We start from the raw sequence: 26008 nt of genomic DNA, 5'->3' as shown, positions 1-26008 counted from the left end.
ACACACACACACAATGTCCCACAGGGCTCCTCGCTGCAGCAGCAGTGTGGAGGGGCGACATCCACCCCAGAAGAAGAAGAAGAATAAGAAAATGCACCAACTTTCTGTCTTGATTTAATCTAAACCTCATGTAGATCCTCCACACACACACACACACACACACACTGAACTTTGGACGGCAGGAGGAGGAGGTTAGCCTAATGGTGGATCCAGGGTTTTAGTTTTTCTAGAGCACTTCGGCTCAATGATAAAGAATAACTGGGTGTTTGAGCTGAGAGGAACAACAGCATTTAAAAACATGACGAGACAGGCAGCGAGACAAGCAGCCGGAGCCTCCTGTCCTCTCCGGGGCCGGCTAACCGTGTGTGCATCCCGGTGGTTAGCATTTAAATTAAACCGTTAAATATGCACATTTACCCCCTTAAAAAAACTCCTGTTATGCATGCAACTGCAGGGCCTGGCGCCGCCATACACCACCACACACACACACACACACACAAAACAGCACGTATAGCATGCCCCGTAGCACCAAGCGGAAAGAGACATGCGAAAAATGAGGAGGAGGTGGTGGAGGGGGGGGTGGACGAACCGGGACCGTAAACCGGCGATAGACCCCACCGGAGACGGAACACGAGGAGCAACATGAGGAGGTCCAGAGTTAGACGAACTAACCTGGTTGGGAGCAGCACGGTCCGCTGGATATTGGGGTTGAATCCGAGTTAAATCCACTAGCAGTACAACAAAGAGGCGAAAATGACCGAGCGGCCGCGGAACAGGCCGAAACAGCACAATCCTGGAGCAGTGATGCGCATGCGCACGGCACAGACAGCGTGTGAGGAGGAGGGGGGGGCTGGGGGTGGATGAGTGCAACTCATTTTTAAAATTGATCCGCTGAGTGTGTCATTCATTATTAATCTTAAGGAAATAAGCTCCGAGTCGATGGTTGTTTTAATTGAGAGAGAGAGAGAGACACAAATAGAGCTTTAATGTCTGCTCAAATAAATCTATTTAAAATATGACAGCAAAAGAAAAGTTTTATGGAATTTCACAAAGACATTAATAAACTCACAGCCAATGAGATGCTGGTAATGAACACATGAAAAAGCTTTTTAAATGTAATCTGAGATATTTCATTCTGAACCAAGATAAGAGTTTTAGTTTCCAATGTCACAAATTAAGCTTGAATCTCAACTTTAAAGAGCTCAAAACAAAAAAAATGATGAACTACAACTCCATGTCAACGAAGCAAACTCCATCCATCTGACGAGGAAGATCATATGTTACGATCAAAAGCTCCAGAACATAAATGTCTGACGGACCTTGCAGTGAGACTGTCAACTCAATAAGATAAAAACAATAAGAACTTTATTCACCCATATTTATTCATGTGCTAAATGTGTATACATAGTAAAGTAACCCAAACAGATACAATGAAAATATATAAAAGTTTATCAGTAAAAGTAGTGTTCAGGTCCATCCATCTTCATCCAGTTATCTAGGTCCGGTCCGCTGACTTAGAAAGGTATTCCACACGACTTCAAAGGTTTTCCAGCTCCTCCTGGAGAACCCAGCAAACACATTAAAGTGCAGAAGGTACCAGTTATATAAATGATATGTAATTAAAAGAAGAAGAAAAAAAAACATACATGCAGGTGCATCCATGTTACAGACCCGCTCTATATTCAATGTGGCTTTTCATAAAGGCTTCCAGGTCCAGGTGACGGGAGTAGAGCCAGGTCAGGTTCTGGATGAGTTCAAACCTCTAATGAGCCGTTATATGAACTGAGAGGTCGATGAGGGAATGAGATGCAGGTGAGGCAACTGCAGAGCAGACGAGGGGAGTGGGGACAGGTGTGTGGGGGGAACATGGGGAGACAGACTGTGACAACATCAACTTAAAAAAGAATGTATTGAATTGAATTGTCAGATATTGCTGTCATGTTGTCCCCCAACTGTCGATAATATTCTTTAAACTCTTTGTAAAGTGCAACAGACGCATCTTCCCAGTAATGTCACCGTGATTGTAGTCTGTGTTTCGTCCATTATGCTGATATATTTCACCCTTTTTTAATTTGCTGTTGTCACATTTATGAAATTGTGGGAAATAAAGACTATAGAAGATACAACTTTATTCATCCTGAGGGAAGTTGTTGTGCAGCGGTAGGAAAGAGTGCAATTATAAATGATCAAGAAAGGTGCAAGTATATCCAAAATACACAGTTTGTAGATATGAGAAATGGATTTGCACCTTAACATAAGTTGCCATCATGTAACTCAAAATCAAAATAACACTTTTTCTGTGAAAATCATTGAAATAGTTGATTTTAAATCATAAAATATAACATTACAAACTTACCTTTCATTCTTTCAGAAGCTTTCTAAACTCAGCAGTGGAGGAAGCTATAAACACAAATGAACAAATCATTTTTTTATGGCAAGAAATGCCATAATTGCTTGGTTTTGATCCTGAAAACTCTCAGTACACCTGCTCCAGATTCTTCAGTAAATCAGAGATCATTTAGTGCTCTACAAGAAATAGGATCCTTTGACACACAGGAAGCCAACGCAGTGATTCAAGGACGGGTTGAGTGTGCTCCACTTTCTTGGTGTTCGTGAGGACAGAATTGTCATTAACATCGGATGTTAAAGCACAAGCCTTGAGGTGATTACGTTTGGGTTTGAGGTTGAAGATGGCTATGGTGAGGTTAAGGTCACCTGGTTTGGTGCCGGGTAAAGATTCGGTGTGGTTAGAGTTATGTAACAGTGTGGGTGGGATACATGCGGTCAAACTATTGTGATGAAATATGGCTCCTAACTGGAAATAATGATGTCGAAACAAAAAGTAGCCACAGCTATCCAGAATCTCTGTTTTTAGCACGACCACAGGCCAACATCTGCTGACACTCAGAGGCTTTTAAATCTCTGACAGAGGACTCAGCCTCACGCTGCATGTTTTTGTTATTCTTCATCTGTGTCTAGCTCTTTACCACAACACAAAATCTCTTCTTATTCTTGGTGCAGGATGTAGAGTAACTCAATTGAAACCTTCCGGGGGCTGTGGTTACTTTAACTCAATCAAGTCTGAGTCATTTCCAAGAGCCGCTGAGCTTCGTATGAACGCAGTACGACCTACCTTTAGTTAAGATTACAGCGACTTAAAACTAGGACTGTAAAATTCTATTGTATCCGCTTAGTATTTGTGTTTTCTCTTTTCTGTGCTGATGTTGATGTAAAGCACTTTGTAACACGTGTTTAGAAAGGTGCTATAGACATAATGTTCTCCTTACTTGTGCTAAAATCGTTATTTTTCCCCCTCATGAATCTAGTTTCTCTTGATCATCTTTGAGCTGTTTCTACTCCCTGATTGGAGTCCACCTGTGTTAATGCAATTGATTGGACATGATTTGGAGAGGCACACACACACACCTGTCTATAAAAGGCCTCACAGCTGACATCGCATTATGAGAACTCAGAGACAGGATGGTGTCGAGGTGCAGCTCTGGAGACGGCTGCAAAATAAATTGGAAGTTCACATGACATGGTGGCCTCCATGCTGCTTAAAGGGAAGAAGTTTGGAACAACCAGCTCTTCATGGAGCTTAAACACACATGAAGTCCTGTTTGCAGTTTGCATGAAAGCATCTAAAAGACTCTCTGACTGTGAGAAACAAGATCCTCTGGTGTGATGAAAGCAAGATAGAAAGTGTTTGGCGTCATGTGGGAGTGCTGTTCATCTGAGGGACTAGTCACGGTTGAGGGCGAAGGTGAATGGAGCAAATTACAAGTCATTAATAAAGAAAGAATACAAAAATGAAATCCCCAAATCCAAGTGTGCAAACTGCAAAGCTTGAAGCGTCACAGCTAAGAAGGCTGGAGGCTGTAAGCGCTGCCAAAGGTGCTTCAACTAAGAACCTGAATAACGTTAATGTGATATTTCACTTTTCTCTTTTTAATACATTTGCAAAAAATTCAAATCCTTTTTCCTGCTTTGTCATTTTGAGGTTTTGATCAATGAGAGGGAATATTAAACTATTTAAGCATAAGGCGACAGGATTATAACAAAATGTGAAAACTTTCTGAATCCACTGTATTAACCCTCTTGAACGACGACAACCTGGGGATTCCCTGTGAATTGAGTTTGAAGTACATGATAAACAGTTTTAACTGTAATTGATTTTACAAAAACATAAGAAATCAAGCATTTCTATAAAAAAATGATTGTTTTTTCTAACCACAATTCTTGGACTTCTTGCCCAGCTTATATGAATAAATGATGCGCCATTTTTTATTTATCATTTTCAGTGCTCCCACAAACACAAGAGCATTTTTTATTGTTTTAATGCTGAATCCATCAGGTCATGAATTGGATTATTTCACATTTTCAAAGTATTATTCCAACAACAATATGTATTATTATTATTATTATTATTATTATCATTGAAGTTATCGTGACAGTCTTTTTTTTCATCAATATGTTATCATGTCTATGGTTTTTAATACACAAAAGACAAAATAAAAGACATTAGACCAGTTTAATAGGAAAACCTTAACTGGACTCATGATTCAATTGTCCCGGTTTCACTTAGTTTCACTTTATTTTAAAGTGAACTTGTAAAACTTAACACTATAGAGACTCACAAAGGGTTAAAGAGAGGGTCATGTTACGCTCAGTGCACTCAGAGAAGTTGAAGAGGTGAAGATCTCTCACTCCTTTCCTTTTACCAGTGACAAGAAAAAACAATCCCCAGTGAGAGGACAAAACTTCACTAATTTTTTTAATAATGCAAAACAAGAGTGAATATTTGTAACTGGCAGTGATTCATGAACCCTGAGTCATCACACATGTTTGATCTAAAAACACAAATGGCAAAAACGATGCAGAAATCCAAATTACAAACATGAACTTGAAAATAAGCATATGTCCCCTTTAAATAGCTGAATACCTTTTTTTAAATAACTTCTTCCACCAAGGACCACAAAGTCTGACTTTATAGTGTCATCCTTGACTTTTTGTAGTTGTGATATGATGTCCCTAAAATCCACATTCATGGGCTTCAACTGTTATAGCTCTAGACGTTAATCGTTGTTTTAACGACGGAGGTGTTGATATTGTTTATAGAAGATCTTTGATCTCCGGTACAGTACAACACTCTCTACTGTCTTCCTGAATCATAAAGCGACTTCTTCCGGGCCGTTAAACTGCTTTCCCGGCGTCCATTTATCAGATAAAATTACATTATAACCCATCACAACACAACATAACACAACACAATGGACGTACAGCTCGCATTTTAAAGGATTTACTTTGCAACATTGTAACTACTAATGGAGGAGGATGCTGCCGAGATTCAGACCGTTTGTTCCTCGGTCTCCTCTGATGTTCCGAGGACACCAAACACAGAGCTGAAGAAGCTTCTGTTCTTCAAAGTGTACAAGAGGAGGTGGTTCGTTCTGCTCGTCCTGTGTCTGTTGAACTGCTCCAACGCCACGGTGAGTTGTTGCTGTTGTGGGTACAACGTTTTTTTTACGGTAAATAACTTCATGCAATTACGGTAAATTAACTGAGCTAAATTGCAGCTTGTGTTTATGGTCGAAAACACCATGAATCAGAAGATCCTTGACTTCATTTCATACAATCTTTTTGAAATCTATACAGTTAATAGTATGGAAGACAGTTTCTGCAAAGACAGAGGTGGAGGAAATACTATAAAATAGTAATAACACAGTGTACAAATACTGTTGCATTTGAAACTTAAAGTAAAATGTATTTTTTGTCAAAAACAACTTCAATAACAAAACAAAAATAAATTGTTGATGAATGAATTATTTGTATTAAAATATATTTCAAGTGCCAAAATTACTTATCATGCAGAATGGCTCATTTCAGATTTATTAATAATATATTATTATTATTATGACTAGATTATAATTAGTTATGTATTCATGCATTACTAATGTTGCAGCTGAAGGGATTGCTTCATCCATAATAAAGCATCATGATTTATTTTTTTATTTATATTTTGTATTCATAAACTGAATCTGTAAAGTAACATATTTAAAATACAGGTAGTGCTGTAAAAAGTACAATATTGGCTTAAAAAATGTTGTGGAGTAAAGTAGCTCAGATTTGTACTGAAGTGCAGTATTTGAGTACATTTCTCATTAATATTTATATAAATGAGTCACACTTGACTGGTTCATGCAGAATTTAAAAAACTACAAATTCAAACCCTTGTGACCTTTTTAAAGTTAAGAATTATAAATCTTTCACTTTAAGAACTCTTCACACACAAGGAACCAGTAGCTGCACCTTCAATGACTCAGTTTCATTGACAGCTTCCTTCTCTCAGAGATGAAGATGCTTCTCTACAGATGGATGGAATCTGTGTCCTCAGCCTCTACTCACAAGAACAAATGAGGAAATCTGTGGCAGATGTGTTTGAATGTGATCGGTGCGGGTAGATGACATGTGGGGCCTCCTCCTGTTTGGTGGATCTGATATGAATCCCCGGGGGTGTAGTCATTGAATAGCAGAGTGTGCCTGGAGGGCTCTCTCATGAAAAGCGAGCCCTCCGTCACCTTTCTCCAGCTCCCGTGGGACTCGTCCTCTCTCTGTGGCAGCTTTTGTTTCCACGGGGCCGGTGTTCCCCCTCACAAAGGAGGCTCAGCTGGCGGAGACTCCTTCATGAGGTGGCAAATAACAGCTGATGAGCCAGTCGGACATCAATCGGTGCGAGATTAGCGGACTGAGGGTTCAGGGTGGGCCCTCCTCAATCTGACGTAGGAAGCATTTAGAGAACCATGTCTGTTGTGTTCACCCACAAACAGCGTCTTGGTCGTATGTGAATACTTGCGAAACTCCAAGAACATGAAACACCAAACGTTTATATTTAAAACAAATAAAGGTAAAACTCTCGAGGTTTAGAAATGCTGATTAAGCCACAGTTTTAATTACTCTGTCAAATACTAAAAGCCGGTACTGAATGTCACATTATTAGTCTTGATTGATTATTTTTTTGATTGGACATTTTCTGATTTTAATAATATTTTTGCAAGTTTTACACTGTATTTTATTCAAGTTATTGTGGCTGCTTTGTGTGAGACAATTGTTTGTAGTTTTACGTTACTCATTGTGAAGAACTGAAACCTGAGTGTTGTTTCGTACCGATGATACTCAGCCACACCTTCCATATCAATGACCTTCTTTTGTTGTCTGTGAATAAGTGACCTCCTGACTCCAAAATATCTTTTTGTAACCATTTTATTTGAACATAAAAGTCTTTTATCATGTACTTATCATGTTTAGTAGTGGCACACACTATGTGTCTATATCAACTTATTTGCATCAAATGGCTATACTGATCTTAATAATAACCAATTTATCAGTGTAGCTCTAATATAGAATTATACGTGTACTTTCAAGTACATTTTAAGTACTTTTCTCAATCGACATTTGTGTGTTTTGTTCGTTTGAATTGTAGTAACTCGTGAGTTTTCTTCCTGTGCTTGTGAACGGTTTCAACTATTTTTAGATGTCTGCAGCATCTGCATGAAGCGTTGTAGTTTCAGTACGATATGAAACTCTGTTGGAAACTAGAAACGTAACGGTTAATGAAACAATATTGTGAAGCTGCAAGCCGAGATGCATTCTGGAGAAAGAGGAACGTGTGACAGCGTCTCCTCTGGAGGACACAGGACGGGCTTTGTGTGTTCACTGCAGCTGACCAGCTCACGCTTTCCTTCACTGTCGCCAGACGGAGAGTCGTACTGGAGCTGCCTCTCAGCGTTTAGTCTCCAGTCGGATTCATTCTGTCGCTCTGTGCATCATTATATCTATCGACACTATAACCTACAGGCTGCATGTCTCTAAGCACCGGTCACATTCCAGTGTTCTCCATCCTGCTGTGAGTCTCAGTTTTAGGTCGACTTCGGATTCAATTATTTTGGATAAAAGGAGGAACTATCACTATCACTGCTCAATCTTTTTGACATTCTTGCGCACACATGTTAAAAAGCTAAATCTAGACGCCCAGTAAAGCAGACACTACCAGAGAAGTTTCTGTCCTGCACACGTCTGTCCTCACCCAGTAAACACACTTCTTGTTTACATGACATTTAGGAGATACGGTTACCAGACACTAGACAGTGACCTTGTTACTTAAGGCCAGGGAAGTATCTACTACCCTAAATGTTTTCGAGCAGCATGAAAACGTCCTGTTCCTTAGAGGCAGAGCGCTGTGTTCAGTGGAGTCACATGAGAGTCTCACATGAGCTGAGAGAGTCAGAGCGTTTCCTCTTTGTGTGTCCGGGTCACATGACAACACACGCCTGGTCACTGAAATACAACAGAGTGACCACTAAGAACATAACACTGGGGTTAATATGTTTTGACGATTGTAACTTCTTATACATCATCACATATTAACAATCTTAAAATGATTGTTGTTTTGTTGCCTTTATCTATAAATATATAAATATTAAGCACCAATCTGAAAATATCATTTGAATCTCCCCGTGTGTCTCCCCAGTTATGGCTGACCTTTGCTCCAGTAGCGGACCAGTCGGCCAAGTTCCTGGAGGCCTCTCTGGAGGAAGTGAACTGGTTGTCTCTGGTCTACATGGTGGTGGCCATACCGCTCAGCTTTGGGACCACGTGGATGCTGGACACCCTCGGGCTGCGGACCACGGTATGAACCTCACTCTGGTGTTATCTGTGTTGTGGGCTACAGCCTGTCATGGACCTGCACACTACAGGAGAGTTATTGGTACTCTGCTGGTCCTTTTGTTTAGTTAGATGTTCCAGTAGGAGCCACCGTGGTGACAACACAAAGCTTTGCCTGTTACTCCCGTTATTTATTGGTGAAGAACACCAGGAGCAAATGCCAAGATTTGAGTTTTCAATAAAACAAAATGATGACTCGTGTATTAACTGCATGCCAAATGAATCCAAGCACATCAGGCCAAATAGCCTCCTAGTTTACCATATGACCCGTTTTTTGCTCTTTAAACGGGCCGAGGCTTCGTCTCATCACTTCCAGCAAACTTCACAGAGAACAGTGAGGATCTTTTTTAACACAACACCAACACAATAAAAACATTTTATTATTTTTAAATTGAATAACTGTAGAAAACATGAGGGCCCACCATGACCAGGCTGAAGACAAGAGCCTCATCTACAGAAAGTATAACCTCGTTAAAAGGTTGTATTGTTTCCTGAATCTTTGACTTTGTTCCGTCTGGACCCTGCAGCTGATTCTGGGAGCCTGGCTGAACATGTTCGGGGCCCTGATGCGCTTCGTCGGGGCCTCCATATACACGGGCCATGATTTTACAGTCAGGTACCTGCTGGTGATGTTGGGTCAGACGTTCGGGGCCCTGGCTCAGCCCCTCATCATCTTCACCCCCACCAAGATGGCCGCTCTCTGGTTCCCTGACCACCAGCGCGCCACCGCCAACATGATCGCCTCCATGTGTGAGTGATTTATTTCTTTAGCTTCTCGTGAACTCTTTTTGCCCCAGAGACAAATTCTGATTGTCTGGCATCTATACATTTTTCAGAGACGTTGCTTCTAAAATATATATATTTATTTCAAATCATCATCGTATATCATGTGAGCTCCTAAAATGTTCAGTCGGGAGCAGAAAGTTCGTCTGGAGCCCCGTTTTATTATTCAGCTCCGATACAGAAAAGAAGAACACCTCTCTATACAATATTACAACTTAAATCATCTTTACGTTTTAGCACAGTTGTTGTGCTCTGATCAACGAATAATTAGCAGGAACTGATTCAGTTTCAGCCCGAGCTGTAAAGAGTGAGAAGCACTTCTATCTGTGCACGTCAGCTAACTCTCATGTTAAACAATTAGATTTACTTTTAAGATAAGAGTAATATGAGAACGATCATACAGTTTTCATATACCAATACTTAGATCAGACCTGAGAGCAGCATTATTAACAGACAGAAACCAGAATGACTCGGTTCCTCTTCTCTTCTCCCTCCTCAGCCAATCCTCTGGGCATCCTGCTCGCTAGCATCCTCTCTCCTGTGATCGCTGACACACCTGCACGGATCCCAGACCTGGTGAGCTGAACCAGCAGAGAGTCTGCTCAGGTTTTAGTGCACAGATGCTGATCAGTAGCTGGCTGATATATATATATATATATATATATATATATATATATATATATATGTTAACTTATTGTTTTGGTTTAATCTGACATTGTTCTGCATGGTTCAGTCTCCTCGCAGGACTTTGCAGCTGTTTTCAGCAAACAAGTGTTATTTCTCAGGAGTTGCTGGACTTCATCAGTTGATCACCGCTCCACATGAATACTAATGTTGCTCCATGTTTAATGGATGTGCAAATAGGCAACTGATTGAATCTTACGCCTTTGAGGCAAAACTGTCCAAAAGAAAGAAGACATCAGTAGACCTAGAATCAGAGGATTCCCAGAGTGCATTGTGGGATTGCAGCTGCTAATGCAGCAAACTGCAGCAGCTGAACTGTGTGGCTCTGTGGCAGCTCACCTGCTAATGATGATAAATGGTCTTTGATTCCAGGTGCTAACCTCCATTTATCATCACATTCTGTGTGTGTGTGTGTGTGTGTGTGTTTCATCTCTCCTCTAGCTGCTCATCTACGCGGTCCCCGCATGCATCATCTGTTTCCTAGCAACGCTGGGGATACGGAGCAGCACCCCCCCCACGCCGCCGTCAGCCAGCGCCGAGTCCTCCGGCTCGGAGCCGTTCCTACAGGGGATCAAACTGGTGAGGAGTCAAAGCACATCCATCTCTTTACGGACCCACTTACCTGTTCAGTCATAACCTCAACCAGACGCAACATTTACTGGTTCAGGAAAAGCCGACTGAGTCTACAACAACGGGTTATGAAACAGTCCCAGTTCAGTCCTGATCCTCTTTATGATCTGCATGAGGAAAGCAGACCATCAGAGAGAAGATGGTCTGTTTCTATAGAGTTATTCTTAATGCGGGTTGGATTCTGGTGAACTCAGATGACATCATGCAGGTTCACCAGAAACTCCTTCAGCTCAGACTCCAGCAGATCCTCCAGCAGAGACTGGTCCACCGTGGACAGACCCAGATCCTCGAGCTGAGACCGGTCCACCGTGGACAGACCCAGATCCTCGAGCTGAGACCGGTCCACCGTGGACAGACCCAGATCCTCGAGCTGAGACCGGTCCACCGTGGACAGACCCAGATCCTCCAGCAGAGACCGGTCCACCGTGGACAGACCCAGATCTAAAACTAAACTATAATAGTTACGGTTTTCTTTGACTGAGATGAGACTAAAGTGCAGCATCACAGGTTTGACTCTGGCCTTGGGACCTTTGTACCATGTCATACTCCTTCCTCCCTCCCGCCTCTATACTCTCATCTGTCTAATAGAGGTGAGAACTGCTGAACAACACTTGTATCTGTCTCCTCCTCAGTTGCTGATGAACAAAGCCTACCTCGTGCTGCTGCTGTGCTTCGGTTCGGGCATCGCTGTTTTCACCTGCTTCTCCACGCTGCTGGAGCAGATCCTGTGTGTGCAGGGATACACCAACGTAAGAGCACCGGGAGGACGAGACGTCACAGTGATTTCCATGGGGAACAATTAGGTGCTAATTGGACCAGTTGGTATCAAATGAGCAGTAAAAGACACAGGCTGCATATTTAATAATACACGTTGGAGGATTTACAGTCTAAAAGCATCACACAGTGATGAATTCTGTGTCATTCAATTGCATTTAAATGGGAAAATTGAGAAGAAAGACTAAATACATTAGTCTGGTCTTTTCCATGCTGGATGCAGACTTTAATCATAAACCTGTAACGTGTCGTTGCTGCAGACCTTCGCTGGCGTTTGTGGCGCCCTCTTCATCGTGTTTGGCATCGTGGGCGCTGCTGTTCTCGGCGTCTACGTCGACAAGACCAAGAACTTCATCGAAGCCACGAAGGTCAACATGAGCTTCACCGCTCTCTCATGCATCGCCTTCTCAGTGGTGAGAACGTGGGACAGGAAGAGTCTAAAGCTGCAGCCCTGTTTGTGTGTCCAGTTGTATTTAAAGGAGCCGCTCCTCCTTCCACTACGCTGACTGGTTGTTGTGTCCTCCTCCTCTCAGGTGTCTCTGATGCAGGAGCAGAAAGTCGCCGTGGCCGTCGTCTGCTCTCTTTTTGGCTTTTTCGGGTTCTCCATATACCCGGTGGCCATGGAGCTGGCGGTGGAGTGTTCGTATCCCGTCGGAGAAGCCACGTCAGCCGGACTCGTCTTCGTGTCGGGGTATTACTCTCTGTTTACTCTGTGTATAGTGTGGCAGACTGTGCCATTAAAACACATTTCTACACAGATGTTTATGTGTTTCTGCTCAAAACAGAGTTTACGAGTGGTGTCAGCCAGCACACAAAGTAAAATAACAAATATTATAGAAAATGTGAATGAGCTGTTGATTATGGACCATAGCAAAAACCTCGATGGTATTTCTAAAATGCAGTTTCCACACACACATTGTCTCCTGGACTTCCTCTATGTACCTTATGTGTAATAATTCTTTGTGTATTAATCGTGGCTGTTTGGATGTGATCTTCTCCAGACAGGTCCAGTCTGTGATCTACATCGTCCTCCTTCAGGCTTTAACTAAGCGGCTCGCTGACTCTCCTCTGTCCACCTGTGGGGACGCGGTCCTGAGCTGGAGGGGTGGGTAGCTTGCATACTACAAAATGCCACCAGATGTAGAACGTCCTGGTATTTTTGACAGACTGAATATTTTCCTGGCATAATAAATAGTGTGGCAGTACGAGTCTTTTTGATTTGTTCAGACCTGCTGAACGTGTGCACTTTACTGACCTGTGGGACATTAAAAGTGCAAAATATTTTTACGGTGCACAAGGACACGTTGCACATCTGTGCCTCTAAATTCAGGGAGCAGAAAGTGAAAGTCTGCCTGTTGTATTAAAGTTTGTCTCTGTATTTGTTACACCGGGGTTGCAAATGTTCCGACAAGTTGCCGCAACATGTTTGATTGTTTTAATCTGTTTTTCATTCTTATCCGTTCGATACAAAGGTTTAAAAAACAAGAACCACATTATGAAATGTATAAATCATATTCATTCTTTTATATTTAATATTTCCCCCATTTTGAAACATTTGACACCAGGCGGCCCTCTCATACAGTCTACTTGTAACTTATTTATAGCAACAATAAGAACAATATATATATATTTAAATAAAAGCACGTTCCCACTAATGGAGTTCCTCTGTGTTCCTGTTATGTGATGCTTCCTCATTACATTAACGTCTCTATCAGACGACTTATTGGAGATGTTGACCTGAAGTTTTATTTTTATTCTGCACGTCTCTCTCCTCAGTGCCGATGATGGTGATGGCCGGGCTGTGCACCTTCTTCAGCTGCTGCTTCGTGGTCTTCTTCCACACACGGTACAGACGGCTGGAGGCCGAGGAGCAGGCGGTGTACGGGACCAAACAGAGAAAGGTGTCGACGACCTCCGACAACGCTCCGAGTGTGGAGATACTCTCATGATGAGAGAGAGAGACAGACAGACAGAGAGACAGACAGACAGAGAGACAGGGGGAATTATGGGTGTTATCACACCTGCAGTTTGTTTTCTGTGGTACGAAGTAGAAAAGGAAGTTTTAGTTTTTAATCAAGACACTGGGGCCAAACTCTTTATGTACATTGAGATATAGAAACAGATTCTGCATTAATTCTGTTGCTATTATTGTAAATTATAGAAAGGTGCATCAATACACTCAGCAGATTTTATTGAAATATTTTATACTTTCTACACAAGATAGTTTCTTGAGGAAATCTGTGGAAACGATTGCTTTGTAGCCACTTTGTTCTGTAAATATTCCAGTTAGAAGGAGAATAGTTAATATTCATACACTGATCATGTTTATGAGATGTTTTTTTTTTTTTAAACAAAACCTAGCTTTGATTGTAGAGAAAATGAAGACTGAACAGACGAACTAGAACACAGAGGTGTTGTAGCTGTGAGGCGTTCAGGTGCAGAGAAGAACGGCGGACTGTTTACCGCTGATGTTCTGGATCACCAGACTCCTGAAACAACTCGATGTTTTGTCACATAAAACCACTAAAACCACTATGAAAGGTACTGTTTACTGACATACTATGAGTACATTCAACACAATGTAGTAACTACATGATAGTGTGCAGGATCTCTGACCAACGACTGCAAACTGAAACCAGACTGTTTTAATGAGCACATGAACCAAAACACAACAGAAGAAAGAACAGCATTTAACTACTTATTAAGGACTTAAATCAGCAGAACATGCTTCTAGTTGAAGGACTGCAGACATTGAGAATCAGGTTAAGGATGTTGAAGCCTTACAGACGGTTGTGGATTTTGTGCAATGAAGAGAATAAATACAGTTCTGATTCCTGTAGTAGATGTTTATCATTGTACTGAATGTTCTGCTAGTGACGACCAACAATAACATTTATTTTCCAAAGAGGTGAATGTCGGGTACTTTGCTGACAGATTTAGTAGACTAGGAGAACTTGAACGTGTCGGACTCGGCTGCAGTGTTTTCAGAGCGGATCATCTCAAAGACTCCACACATGTAAAGACCAGAGCACTCGTTCTGTCTCACTTCAGGCTTTCTGATTGCCAAGACTGCAAAGACGAGTTTCTCTGTTTCCTGTTTTTAATACCTTTAAAATGCAAATAAAACGTTACCTCATGGATCCTTTTTCTAGTTTAATTCTTCTCATTGAGAAGACTAGAAGAGAAAAGCAGCAGCATGTTGAGACAGAAGAGAAAGTAACGGTGTAACTTCAAACATTAACATTTAACCATTAAAATGAATGCCAGATTCACAGCAATGGCACATCTAACATTAACGGAGACATCGTTGCAGCTGTTGCTTTGCCAGATGTAGTTACTAAAAAAAAACAATGAAAACATCTGCTGTGGAGAACCTCTGAGGCTCACTGCCTCAAACGAACACCATTCACACAAACATTTATTTGAACACTGATATTTAAAGCAAGCCTGTAACTTTGACTGAGAAGGGGGTCCCTCCTATGTTCTTAGTAACATTATGAGACATATTCCCAGTTTAAGGTTAAAATGTTAAAGTTTAAAATTCTGTTCAGCCGCTGTGGAGACATCGACAGTCTTGCCCACAACGTCGAGATCGTAGGTTTGAGAACATCAGCGGGCTGGTGAGCTGTAGGTGGATGTTTTTAACATTTGACCTCGAGGAACATTAATCATAACTCGTTAATGTGTCGTATTACGAGGACTTTAAACTGGGGGACATGGATACACTCCTGCGAGATGATGCATTAAACGACGTATGAGTGGCAGAAAATGACGTGACGCAAACAAGCAGGCGGATAAAGACTCTGGAGAGTTTTTAATTATTTCCCAATTCCACATAAAACAAATATAAAAAAAGTAGAGCTCTCTCCAGATTCAGAATCAACCAGAGTCGACCTGAAGCTCCTTCTCCCATCATCATCATCATCGTCCCTCCAGCTACGTCTGGACTCAGACACTTTAAAAAAAGACCCATTCATAAGAATACGAGCAGGATGTAAAAATGAAACAGAATTGAAAACCAGAGCAAAACATAAAACATAAAAAGGGAAACACTACGGCAAATTAATGACCGAGGATTTTTGTCAAACGCTTGTTTGAGTTCCTACTTTGAAAGTCCTCAGTTGTTGTTGTTGAATGGCACAAAGAAAAAACAAACTGAAATGAGGATATTCTTGATGCAAGAGCTGGTAGTTTCTAATGTGTCGGGCTAGCACAGGTACTGTGTGAACACAAGTACACATTTCATCCAATTACATGTGCCAGTGTGTGTGTGTGTGTGTGTGTGTGTGTGTGTCTCAGAGCTGGAGGGCACAGAACTGCTGGTACACGGCCAGGATGTGGTGGTCGAGCTCTGCGGTGAACAGCAGGTTCTCCAGGGTTCCCATGTACTGCTGGATGGTCACATGGTGCTGCGGAACGAGGAGATGCATCAGCGTCATCGAGGGGATACACACATTGTGTTACTGCAGCGTGTTTGTGTGTGTGTGAGAATGTCTTACCATGAGAAAGACCTGCTGCAGCCGCTCGATGCAGTTCTTGTACCAGGGCGTGCTGATGTCCACGCTGCCCGTCTCACAGCGGACCAGGTGCTCCGTCAGCAGCATGATGAACCGCTGAGGGAGGAACAAATACATGTAACGGTGGAAATATTCACACGTGGGCTCAGAAACACGACAGCGTTCACTGGATGAGATGAGCTTGGGTGACAGCAGTGGAGGGACATGGGTACCTGGAAGATGACGAGGAAGAGGTTCTTCTGTTCGCTCTGAGCCGACTCCACCTTCTCCTGCAGCCTCTCGATCTGCTCCTCCAGCTGACCCTCCTCGTCCTCGCTGTTCTTGTCACTGTTCTTGTCGCTGTTCTTGTCCATGTCCTCGTCGTCCCCGCTGTCCCGCTGCTGCTCCACAAACACACACACAAACACTGAGCCCTCCTACTTTAACCGACATTAGCTAACTTTAAATTGCTCATGTTGAAGTGGCCGACGTGACCACGACAGACACAATGCGATGATGGATGAAGTTACCTTCTTATTGTGCTGTTTCTCCAGTTTGTCCTTGGCCTCCTCCAACTCCTGCTGGATCTTCTGGACGTGTTTGTTCATCTTTCGGATGGTCGAGTGCAGAATCTCCCAAACAAAAAGTCTAGACGAGGAGAAGAGAGTTTGTATTTTAGAGGCAGGCTGAGAGAAAACACAGCGTCGGCGTTAATGTCCTGGCTGAGTGGAGGAGATGTTCAGGATGAAACCTTCATTCTCTCCTCGTGTTCACGCCTCACCTGGTGAACTCGTGAGCCATATCCTGAGAGAAGAGCCAGTTGGCCACAGCAGCACAGTCCACGATCTGCGTCCGGATCATTTTGTCCACCAACACCGCGATCATCTGTGAGGCAGCGAAGACACGCGTTACGTTTACCTAACTGTTTGTATCCACATAGCGACTTCCTGTCACTGTGTTAGTTCTGTGTCTGTACCTGCGGGTGATTCCTCCACACTTCATAAACCACCTTGAGGATGTGCAGCTTCCCCTCGTCGCGCTCCGTCAGCACCTTCAAGATCTCGTGGAACCTGGAGGAGTCAGAGGACGGTGAGGAGAGCAGAACAGAACGCGACTCATTCAGTACAAAACCCGGTGATCCTCGCGGTTAGTACAACTAAACATGACCCGGGTCCATTTTAGGAACTTAGCAGTTGAGTACACAGAAAGAAGTTATCTCTCTGAACAAATGTGAAAACTACTAAAACAAGAAAAAGTCATGAAGACACAGTACACGTGGATCGTGTACACGGCGGTGAACTTACTTGCCGAGGGCGCTGAAGGAGTGGCTGAAGGATTTGGCTGCCAGGTGGAGCAGAGTCTGCAGGAACACGTCAATCTTCAGAGGGTTGAAGCTCTCGCCCTCATCTGAAAGGAGACAGAGTTTTATTCTCTCAAAGAAACACACAAAAATACATACAATTATGAAATAGAAAATAGGAAACTGACCGTCATCATCTTCTTGGTTGGGGTTGGGCACTTCTTTGAGGATGGTCAGGATCTCCTCGTTGGACGCTCGGCTCTTTATGGCATTTCCGACAGTGATGGATGCTGGGTAACCGGGTAACGAAGCTGTGAGGCAGGAGAGACATTTGATCAGCTCTTCATGCTCGTTACAGAGAGACCCGTGGAACCGTTCGAGGCTTACAGAGGGAACAAACTAACATCCTAAATGGTGCCCGTGACATGAAAACTCCGGCATTCAAAGAATGTGAAAGTGTTCTTACAGGCGCTCTCCTCTTCGTATTTGTAAGTAAAGATGGGTTCAGCTGGGATGAGCGCTGAGAAGGTTGCAGGGACGATGTCCACTATCCGCTGGTGGTATGAAAGTCTGCAGAGACACGGAGCGAACAGACCACTTTAGATCAACGAGACGCTTTCCGGATTAAAAGGATCGAAGGGAAACGTGTTCACAGACAAATGATGGAAAAACACGAGTGATACAGAAAACACTTCTAAATGGACTTCAACCTGATGAGGAGGAAGAGCGATATTTAAGGACATAAACATGTGAATAACGCGCTCATACCTCATACTCTTCTCCAGAACCTCTTTGACAAACTTGGGCTTGGGCTTCTCTAGATCCACAGTCAAGCAGTCAGACCTTTATAGAGCACACGTGATCATATCAATATCAATAACCAGCTGCTATGAAAGCTCTCTCTGTGCACCACAGCACCACTCACCAGTCATCCCAGCTCCACCGGAACTGGAAGTTGCTCAAATGATGAGAAAACCAGTTGATTAGTCTGGAGATGAAGAAAGAGAAACAGAGAGAGAGTTAAATCACAGACGGCTCTCCTCCAGTAACAGTTCCTCTCTACCAGTGAAGGTAAATGTGCTGTTTGGTTACCGGTCTATGCAGCTGGTGTTCATGGTCTCCAGTCTCATGTAGAGCATCTCTGTGGCTTGGGCCAACTAACAGGCGGGTGTTAAAGAAACACCTCTTTGATTAACACTCTTAAACATGTCATTATGTAGAAACAAGTAGGAAACACATTTGGCTCAATGATAATATCATGTTTAACCCTCCGACTGAGTATTCACACATATTGATACATAAATACTAAACTAAATAATACTAAACTCAGACACCAAACAAAGAAAGTCAGGCTCTGCAGAGCTGCGACTCTACTGAGGTTGTAAACCGTCTCGAACACAAACCGCAGTGACACAAAGACTCAAGGATACAACTTGTGGCAGTGATCCCGGCTGCAGTTTGCACAGCTCAATGAGCAGCGTGGTGTACATGACGTCGATGTGGGGCGGAGTCGGCAGTTGGAGGAGTTCTCCAAAGATCACCTGAAAGAAAACAGATAAATATTATAAAATCAGCCATTTCATCTTATTTCTCAGCATGTAGTTTGAACAAAACTAAGTGCGTACCTCCACGATGTGATAGTTGAGCGGGATCTTATTTTTCCCCGGATAGCTTAGTAACTGGGCAGCACTGAAAAGTAAAAAGTAGAATTCAGAAATGTTGAAACATTTGACTCGACAGACGACGATGAAGCTCGTTACCCACCAGCTTTTCCTCTCTTTCCAGTGAGTGTTGATGATACAGTGCAGGTTTTCTTCGATGACAAATCTCTCCACTGAATGGCTGCCGGGCATAACGGGACCCTGAGCAGAAAGAGCACAAACGTTTATAGTATATTAGATGATACGTTATTCACACAGGGGGGGGGGGAAATCAGTGACATTTTGTTTTTTCAAAGCCGGGCTGTGGTGTACCTCGGGGGCGTCGGTGTAGTCGAACATGCGGAAGACGACCCGGGGCATGGGGTACTGGGCGCCGGGCATGTGGCCCGGCGGGGTGAAGGGGGGCAGGTTGTGCTGCAGCGCCTCACACAGCACGCTGTCGAAGGCGATGTACGGCCGGAGGACGTGGCGCTCCTGCCAGCGGTCCTTCTTTAGCTTCTGGATCTGGGCCCAAAGGCAGTCCAGGTACTGCAGGAGGGACACAGAGACAAATGTTTTACTAAGTGTCCTAAGAGACGGACACACACACACACTGCAAGCAAAGACCAGAAGACAACGACCATGATGTTTATTATTATTAATAAGAGTATAATAATTAAGGGGAGAATTCTCTCACCTCCTCTTGTAGGTGGGGCTTCTCTGCTGTCCACACCTGCAGCATGGGGAGGTGGGTCTTTACTCGCCCCCTAGAAATGACACAGGAGTGTGACGTTAAGAAACAGCTCACTGACATGACAAATGAAAAAGGGCGAATAAGAGACAAGAGCCGAGACGTCTTACTTGAGGTAGCCTTCGATCTGGCCGAGCAGCCGGTCCATCTCGACGTCCTTCTTCTCGTAGAGCTCCTTACCGACCCACGGCAGACAGGACAGCACCACGTACACGAACCAGTCGGACCGGACCTGAGGACGCAAACATGGCTGCTTACAAAATCACACACGCTTAATAAGTATGTGTTGAGAATGTTCATCCACATTTAAAGTTCATGAATTCCTTGATTACTGAAGTGTAGTTCTCTCCAGCTCGCCCACGTACCTGAGGAACATCTTCCTCTTGAGTAACACTGACAAAGTTTTCAAACATGGCCACCATTGAAGGTGCAGCAATCACATGGCAGTTGACCAAGTCGGACAGAAAACGCACCTACGAAAAGAAGACACGGTGTTAATAAAACAAATAAGAAGTGAGAATCAGTTCAGGTGCTTCTTAAACAGTCAGTGTTACCAAGTAAACAGCTTCATTGTACAAGTTGTTCTTCAGCGTCTCCTTCAGTTGTCTGATCATCGCCTCCACAAACTCGCCCCCAAAGTTGTAGTTCCGAGCGTTCAGGAGTCCCACTAACGTTGTGTACACGGTCAGCTTCTCGGGCAGGATGCGGGCGCTGTCAACAGAAGACAACTCAGTGAAGACAACTCAGTGAAAACACAGATTCTTTCAACAGTGAGAGGGGGAGCAGTGCTGTGAACTTACACAGAACATAAAATGCGCAGGATTTTGTTTTTGTAGTTTGGAAGGTCGGCCTCCAACACGCCCGCCAGGCCCTCCAAGTTGCTCTCCAGGGACGATGTACTCTGAGGAGAACACATGAAGCAGTTTACTTTGTTTTAGATGGATTATAGTTTATTGAATAGCAGCAAACACCCTCAAAACAGTCGGTGTCAGGCTCAGTAGATTGAAAAATAACTACATTGCCAGAGTTGACTCTTTACCTTCTCCCCCACTCGACATATCAGTGACTCCAGGCGGTCTTCAATTTCAATGGGCTCCGACGTTCTCCTCCGTTTATGTGGCTGACTTCCTGTACGGGTTAAAAAAAACAAAATAATCACAGTGAGTGGAATGAGAAACATTAGCCGAGAGAGTAACTCAGGGTATCCTCGACGGGGATATCCACCCTAAAACAGAAGTAAGTAGTGTGTACTATGCTATACAGATGTTTAAAACGGGCTCTCCTTTTGGCAATTCAAGGGATTTCCCATCATGTAAGAGTCATTAACCGTCAATAAGTACACTTTTAATCAGCACGTTGTATAAAAACTGCTCTCGTGTACTTGTATCATTCACACCGCTTGGTTGCCGCCCCCACGTTAACCACACTGTTTAACATCAGCTAGCGGTAAAACGCGCAGCGGTAAACGCGCATGCCGCGATTGCGAAACCAAATATCAACGGATATTAAGCGTTTACCACATTTTAGATAACGATAACAAGACTATAACCTCGTAGCCTCGTCAATTAATCTATCAGCATTAGCGTGAGTGCACCAAGCGTTTAGATAAACGCTACCAAAAAACACGCTAACGTTAGCTAGCCACCACTGGTTAGCCTAACGTCTGAATTAGCTACTTATACACATGTAACGTCCACTCACCCTCATTGTCGCTGTCGCTGTGTCGTCTTCTGGACATTTTTCTCCCGCTCCGCTTCGCTATAGAGGTAAGAAATTTAGACGAGGAAAATGATATGAAACTAAACAATAAGTCGGCTGGACGAGCTTCTAGATCATTCAGCGTTGGCCGCTGCTAGTTGTGCCGAAAAATAATAGTGAGGCACATCCGGGGCAACCGGAAGGTGCACCGTTCTTTTCCGTCCGATGTTTACTGCTTGGTTTTTGTGCTGCACGTTTGGTAATAGTTTGATGTGTATAATGAGGATATTGTCATGTTTATGACTTAATATGTAATATTTGTCAAGATTAGGTAAATATTGAATATGTTAGTGATGCATCACCTCTACAAGTTAATGCTGCAAAGCGGAAGTAGCTTCTCACAACTAAAGCTAGCTAACTAATTTGATAGTATTATTTTTTTATATTTTTAAAAACATGGCTGCAGATGATGCACCTTGCTCAGAGTTCATGGACTGGGAACTTGACACTTCGACATGTAACGTTAATGGACTTAAACAGGAGAAACAACTGTCTGCCTCTCAAAGAAGGTGCTACAGCTTCTGCAGGAGGAAGGTGAGTGACAACAGCTAAACATACAACATCTCGCTGATGTTTTATGTTTTTACTTTTACTTTTTTTAACCACATGTAACTTTACCACATTGCAATATTAATGAAAACTCCTAGTTTACGATTGGGCTATATTACAAACCATAATGGCCTGTAGTTTATATCTAAGCTCAATGGTTCCCATTTTGGGAGTCAGGAATCTAAGCGGTTGTAAGGTGATTACTGGAATAATTAATGACAAAAATAAATTTTTCTACTCAAAATTATGTTTTCAGATGTTTCCCAAATCTTTGATATTTTTCCCCTGTGATTACTATATATAATGTTATGTCCTTAATTCTACTAAAATGATTTAAAGTAAACAATCTGGGACGTTTATTCCCCCTTTTTTCCCGTCTCCACAGTCATTTGCTGCGTTTGTGGCGTCCAAGAGGGACGACGGTCAGGAGGAAGGAAGCCCATGTTGGTGCTGCTGTGGCCAGACCTTCAAGGAACACTCTTCCATCCACAAACACACGGCCAGGACTCATGATGCTGAAATACGGCAGCTCACACAGGCCGCATATGAGCGTTTGTTAAGCCAGCTGGAGGAAGAAGCTGAGATGCAGCAGCCGGACGAGCGTGAGGCCGAGCCGGTGGACTTCTCTGCCTGGATTCCTGAAACTGGTCACATCTCTGAGGAGCAACTTCAGAAGTACTGGTCTAATGTTGATGCTCCCGTCATGCTATCCATGTCCTTGTGTTGTTTTAAAGTGAAACTCCATCTTAAAATCGTATAAATCTGCATTTTTAAATGAATACTGATGTCTCTCAATATAATTCTTCTCTTCAGGGGTCCAGGCAAGGTTCTCCTCTATTATCGCTACTGTCTGGTGGAGGATCCACATCTCATCCGGACTTGGCAGAAAGCTTTGTGTGAGAAGCTCCACTTAACTGGCAAGGTGAATACATTCTCTTATCCTGCATCCAAAGGAGAGACTGCAGGAAAGATTTAATTAAATGTAACTAAATTTAACTCAAACTATGTGATGATCATGTCCTCCAGGTGAGGCTGGCGACTGAAGGCATCAATGGAACAGTCGGAGGAACCAACACGGCCACTGACCTTTACATCGACGCGATGCGTTCACACCCGCTCTTCAGGATGGAGGAGGAGGATTTTAAGGTCAGAAAATACAATAAAAAACCTGATGTTGCATGATTCATTCATTCACCCAGTGTAGTTAAATAATGCACGTGAACATAGTCAGTGTATAGCTGGAAATGGTTATGTTTATTTTTTATATTTTTATAATTTCACTTGAAACTGTTAATTTTGCACTTAACTTCTTAATTAAATGAGAAAATACGTATTTAATTCACACAGGATTATACAGTAATATGCTTTACCATGTGGTTGTTTTATATAGACTATTTATTTCACAGCTATATCATGATTTGGCCATACCGCTCCTCCATAAGAATATACCAATATGCCTTTTGTTTATTATATATATATATTACGTGCGTGCGTGTGTGTGTGTTCTCAGACAAGTGACGGCGGCGCAGAGTGTTTTAAAGACATGAAGGTTGGGGTCCATCAGGAAATCGTCCCGATGGGAATGGATCCTGATGTTATTTCCTACCAGCTGGCAGGTAAAGTTTGTGTAGTAGAAAAAAAATCTTTTCACTATTACCAATGACACTAATGCCTATAAGTCTGTTTTAGTATTCTTTCTATATGTACAGTGGTATAATTGTACTGGTGTTTTTATGTTGTTACTTTCTGTAAGAGGTTTGTTAACAGCTGATTTTGTGTTCATCATGTGAGTTACGAGTCGGTGTCTCCTCTCAGGAGTTCATTTGGAGCCGGAGGAGTTTCATGAAGAAGTGCAGGCTCTGTTGGCTGAAGGGGATTCGTGCAGTGACACCATCCTCCTGGACTGCCGCAATTTTTACGAGAGTAAAATTGTAAGTAATCTTATCAGTTTTTCTCCAAAAACTTTGACAGGTTCTAGAGGCTATGTAAGTCGTCAAAATCAGATTTTGTTTAATTTGTTTAAACTATTTGTGCTTTATCTTTACCGCCTACGTAGACATTTTTGGTTGACTGTTCATATAAATGCTGATTTCCTACGAGATTCAGAGTTAACTTTGACATCCCAATAAGAATGGGAGGAAAAAGGACAGTTTCCACACAGTTACCATAATCTAACGGGACAAAAGCCGGGTTGTAATGTTATATTCTGAACCGTGATTATTTCATTACTCCAGGGGCAGTTCACTCAGTGTCTGGCCCCGAGCATCCGTAAGTTCAGCTACTTCCCGGACTACGTGGACCAGAACCTGGACCTGTTCAGAGACAAGAAGGTCTTGATGTACTGCACCGGAGGGATCCGCTGTGAGCGCGGCTCGGCGTACCTCCGCTCCAAAGTAAGACCGCTTGTTCTGGATGTGAACTACAGGAATACCACGTGGACTCTTTGTTCTAAATGGGAAGCAGCTTATTGGACGGGCTTGTCATGCAGCAACTCAACTGTAGTTGAAATGTTTAGTATTAGTAATCTACATTGGGATTATTATTTCTTTACTTGTAGGATGTGTGTAAAGAGGTTTACCAGCTGAAGGGTGGAATCCACAAGTATCTGGAGCGATTCCCAGACGGTTTCTATCGAGGGAAACTTTTTGTATTTGATGAACGCTACTCCATCTCCTCCAACAACGACGTCATCTCCGGTTAGTTTGTGCACAAAGGCCCTCATCAGCATGTAGAATAATATAAAGAAAATATTGAATAAACATGAGCATTTCGTTGTTGCCTGATGTCTTTGTGTTAAAAGTTATGTCAGACTTTCATACCTCAGTGTCTCTGTTCAGACTGCCGGTACTGCGGCTGTCCCTGGGACCAGTACCAACTCTGCTGCACCGCGTTCTGCTGCCAGCTGGTTCTGTCGTGTCCCGCCTGCAGACGGGACGGACGCACCGCCTGCTGCCCCACCTGTCAAACCAAAGGACAGGCTCCGCTCCACAGAGAGGAGTGCGAGTGCACCGACGGACGTCCCAGAATCCCTCAGGATGTGTAGCGACAGAGACGTTACGATTGGACATCAATGCTGTTTGTCCAAGGAAAGTTAATCCCAATGTAAAACTAGAATTAATGGACGGTGCCCAGTGTATTTTAAAAGTTATGAATTTTTATATGGATGTTGGGATTTAAGTCAGATTTACTGTTTCTAAAGAGTTTTATTCTGAGTCTGATATTAGATGATAAAACCTTTTATTCATCTTTAATTGAGGGAAATGTCAGAATGCATCTGCAGTCTGAGTTTAATGACGTGATTTTTTAAAAACTGGAATGCCTCATCAGTAATGAAAAGCTCCGTTCCAGGAGATATGAACTTATAAGTGTTTGTGTGCTTGTTTGTGTAAAAATGGGATTTTATCTTATGATGTTATTATGTTAATTACATGCTTAATTATTCGCAAGAAATGTTCATGGTTTCTAGGACTCTCCTCGACCAAAGATATTCTTAGTCGACTTACACTCATACCATCTTGACGACTAATTAATTAGTTGATTTAATTGACAGATCTGTAAAACTGAGTTTCTCTACAAAGAATCTAACCCTAACCCACAAGCAGCAAACACATCTGTGTGCCTTACTCAGGATGACACATTATTCTGAGACATTTCACCTCTGTGTGTAGTAGTACAAACCAGTGTCAGCATGAAACCATGCAAAGACAGACCAGTACTGTTAGGCTAAGAGTTATATTTTAATATTCAAATTTTCTAGAGAGGGAAATTCACATATAACAGAAATGTAGAAAAAGGTCCAGAGGTAGGAAAGATACAAATACCTGTTTATAATTAAATACATAAAACAAATAAGACATAAAAGATTTGTTCTTGTATACAATGCATATTTTACAATACATAAGGCTATATATAATATGTGCAT

At 42.7% G+C, this 26008-nt stretch overlaps 4 protein-coding genes across 5 annotated transcripts in view; 2 read left to right on the top strand and 2 right to left on the bottom strand.

The window, feature by feature from the left end:
- Positions 1 to 794, bottom strand: part of pcgf3 (polycomb group ring finger 3) — a 43449-nt gene extending 42655 nt beyond the window's left edge. The window contains exon 1 of the mRNA XM_076105225.1: positions 673 to 794. The gene's annotated coding sequence lies outside the window, so the exon portion shown is untranslated. The remainder of the gene's footprint in view (positions 1 to 672) is intronic.
- Positions 795 to 5162: 4368 nt separating this feature from the next.
- On the top strand, positions 5163 to 14730 carry slc49a3 (solute carrier family 49 member 3). Its single transcript, XM_076105224.1, has 10 exons — positions 5163 to 5489; positions 8528 to 8686; positions 9249 to 9471; positions 10004 to 10080; positions 10630 to 10767; positions 11451 to 11567; positions 11853 to 12005; positions 12126 to 12283; positions 12594 to 12697; positions 13369 to 14730. Exons 1-10 carry the CDS (start codon positions 5325 to 5327, stop codon positions 13539 to 13541), a joined length of 1467 nt encoding a protein of 488 aa, XP_075961339.1. The 5' UTR covers positions 5163 to 5324; the 3' UTR covers positions 13542 to 14730.
- A 652-nt stretch (positions 14731 to 15382) lies between these two features.
- Positions 15383 to 21661, bottom strand: ncbp1 (nuclear cap binding protein subunit 1). The gene is made up of 23 exons (XM_076105223.1): positions 21481 to 21661; positions 20819 to 20907; positions 20580 to 20680; positions 20334 to 20490; positions 20145 to 20252; positions 19890 to 20011; positions 19726 to 19795; positions 19362 to 19577; positions 19153 to 19250; positions 19014 to 19077; positions 18819 to 18929; positions 18481 to 18545; positions 18314 to 18376; positions 18157 to 18231; positions 17855 to 17958; positions 17577 to 17699; positions 17393 to 17495; positions 17065 to 17158; positions 16870 to 16973; positions 16619 to 16736; positions 16322 to 16489; positions 16092 to 16205; positions 15383 to 16001 (listed from the first exon to the last, which is right to left on the bottom strand). The coding sequence occupies exons 1-23, from the start codon at positions 21515 to 21517 to the stop codon at positions 15888 to 15890; spliced, it is 2418 nt and encodes an 805-aa protein (XP_075961338.1). The 5' UTR covers positions 21518 to 21661; the 3' UTR covers positions 15383 to 15887.
- A 35-nt stretch (positions 21662 to 21696) lies between these two features.
- On the top strand, positions 21697 to 25527 carry tstd2 (thiosulfate sulfurtransferase like domain containing 2). Of its 2 annotated transcripts, XM_076105301.1 has the most exons (10): positions 21697 to 21736; positions 21944 to 22071; positions 22472 to 22761; positions 22900 to 23008; positions 23113 to 23232; positions 23597 to 23702; positions 23902 to 24017; positions 24321 to 24479; positions 24644 to 24782; positions 24924 to 25527. In XM_076105301.1, the coding sequence occupies exons 1-10, from the start codon at positions 21703 to 21705 to the stop codon at positions 25127 to 25129; spliced, it is 1407 nt and encodes a 468-aa protein (XP_075961416.1). In that variant the 5' UTR covers positions 21697 to 21702; the 3' UTR covers positions 25130 to 25527. The 2 variants fall into 2 exon arrangements, with proteins under 2 accessions (XP_075961416.1, XP_075961417.1); XM_076105302.1 differs by having other exon boundaries at positions 21707 to 22071.
- Positions 25528 to 26008: the final 481 nt, after the last annotated feature.

This window comes from Anarhichas minor, unplaced genomic scaffold (assembly GCF_050575085.1).
Source record: "Anarhichas minor isolate MPS153535 unplaced genomic scaffold, ASM5057508v1 ptg000031l, whole genome shotgun sequence".
NCBI classification, from domain to species: Eukaryota; Metazoa; Chordata; class Actinopteri; order Perciformes; family Anarhichadidae; genus Anarhichas; species Anarhichas minor.
This window is presented reverse-complemented; position numbering and strand designations above follow the sequence as displayed.

Excerpts from the sequence above, each read along its gene's own strand:
- slc49a3 (XM_076105224.1), top strand. The coding sequence starts at position 5,325 with ATGGAGGAGGATGCTGCCGAGATTCAGACCGTTTGTTCCTCGGTCTCC. Across the intron at positions 11,568-11,852 it reads GTGTGCAGGGATACACCAAC|ACCTTCGCTGGCGTTTGTGG; the intron begins GTAAGAGCACCG and ends TCGTTGCTGCAG. Across the intron at positions 12,698-13,368 it reads CGCGGTCCTGAGCTGGAGGG|TGCCGATGATGGTGATGGCC; the intron begins GTGGGTAGCTTG and ends CTCTCTCCTCAG.
- ncbp1 (XM_076105223.1), bottom strand. The coding sequence starts at position 21,517 with ATGTCCAGAAGACGACACAGCGACAGCGACAATGAGG. Across the intron at positions 20,491-20,579 it reads CTGCGCATTTTATGTTCTGT|CGCCCGCATCCTGCCCGAGA; the intron begins GTAAGTTCACAG and ends TTCTGTTGACAG. Across the intron at positions 17,159-17,392 it reads TCCTTCAGCGCCCTCGGCAA|GTTCCACGAGATCTTGAAGG; the intron begins GTAAGTTCACCG and ends TGACTCCTCCAG.
- tstd2 (XM_076105301.1), top strand. The coding sequence starts at position 21,703 with ATGTTTACTGCTTGGTTTTTGTGCTGCACGTTTG. Across the intron at positions 22,072-22,471 it reads ACAGCTTCTGCAGGAGGAAG|TCATTTGCTGCGTTTGTGGC; the intron begins GTGAGTGACAAC and ends CCGTCTCCACAG. Across the intron at positions 23,233-23,596 it reads TGGAGGAGGAGGATTTTAAG|ACAAGTGACGGCGGCGCAGA; the intron begins GTCAGAAAATAC and ends GTGTGTTCTCAG.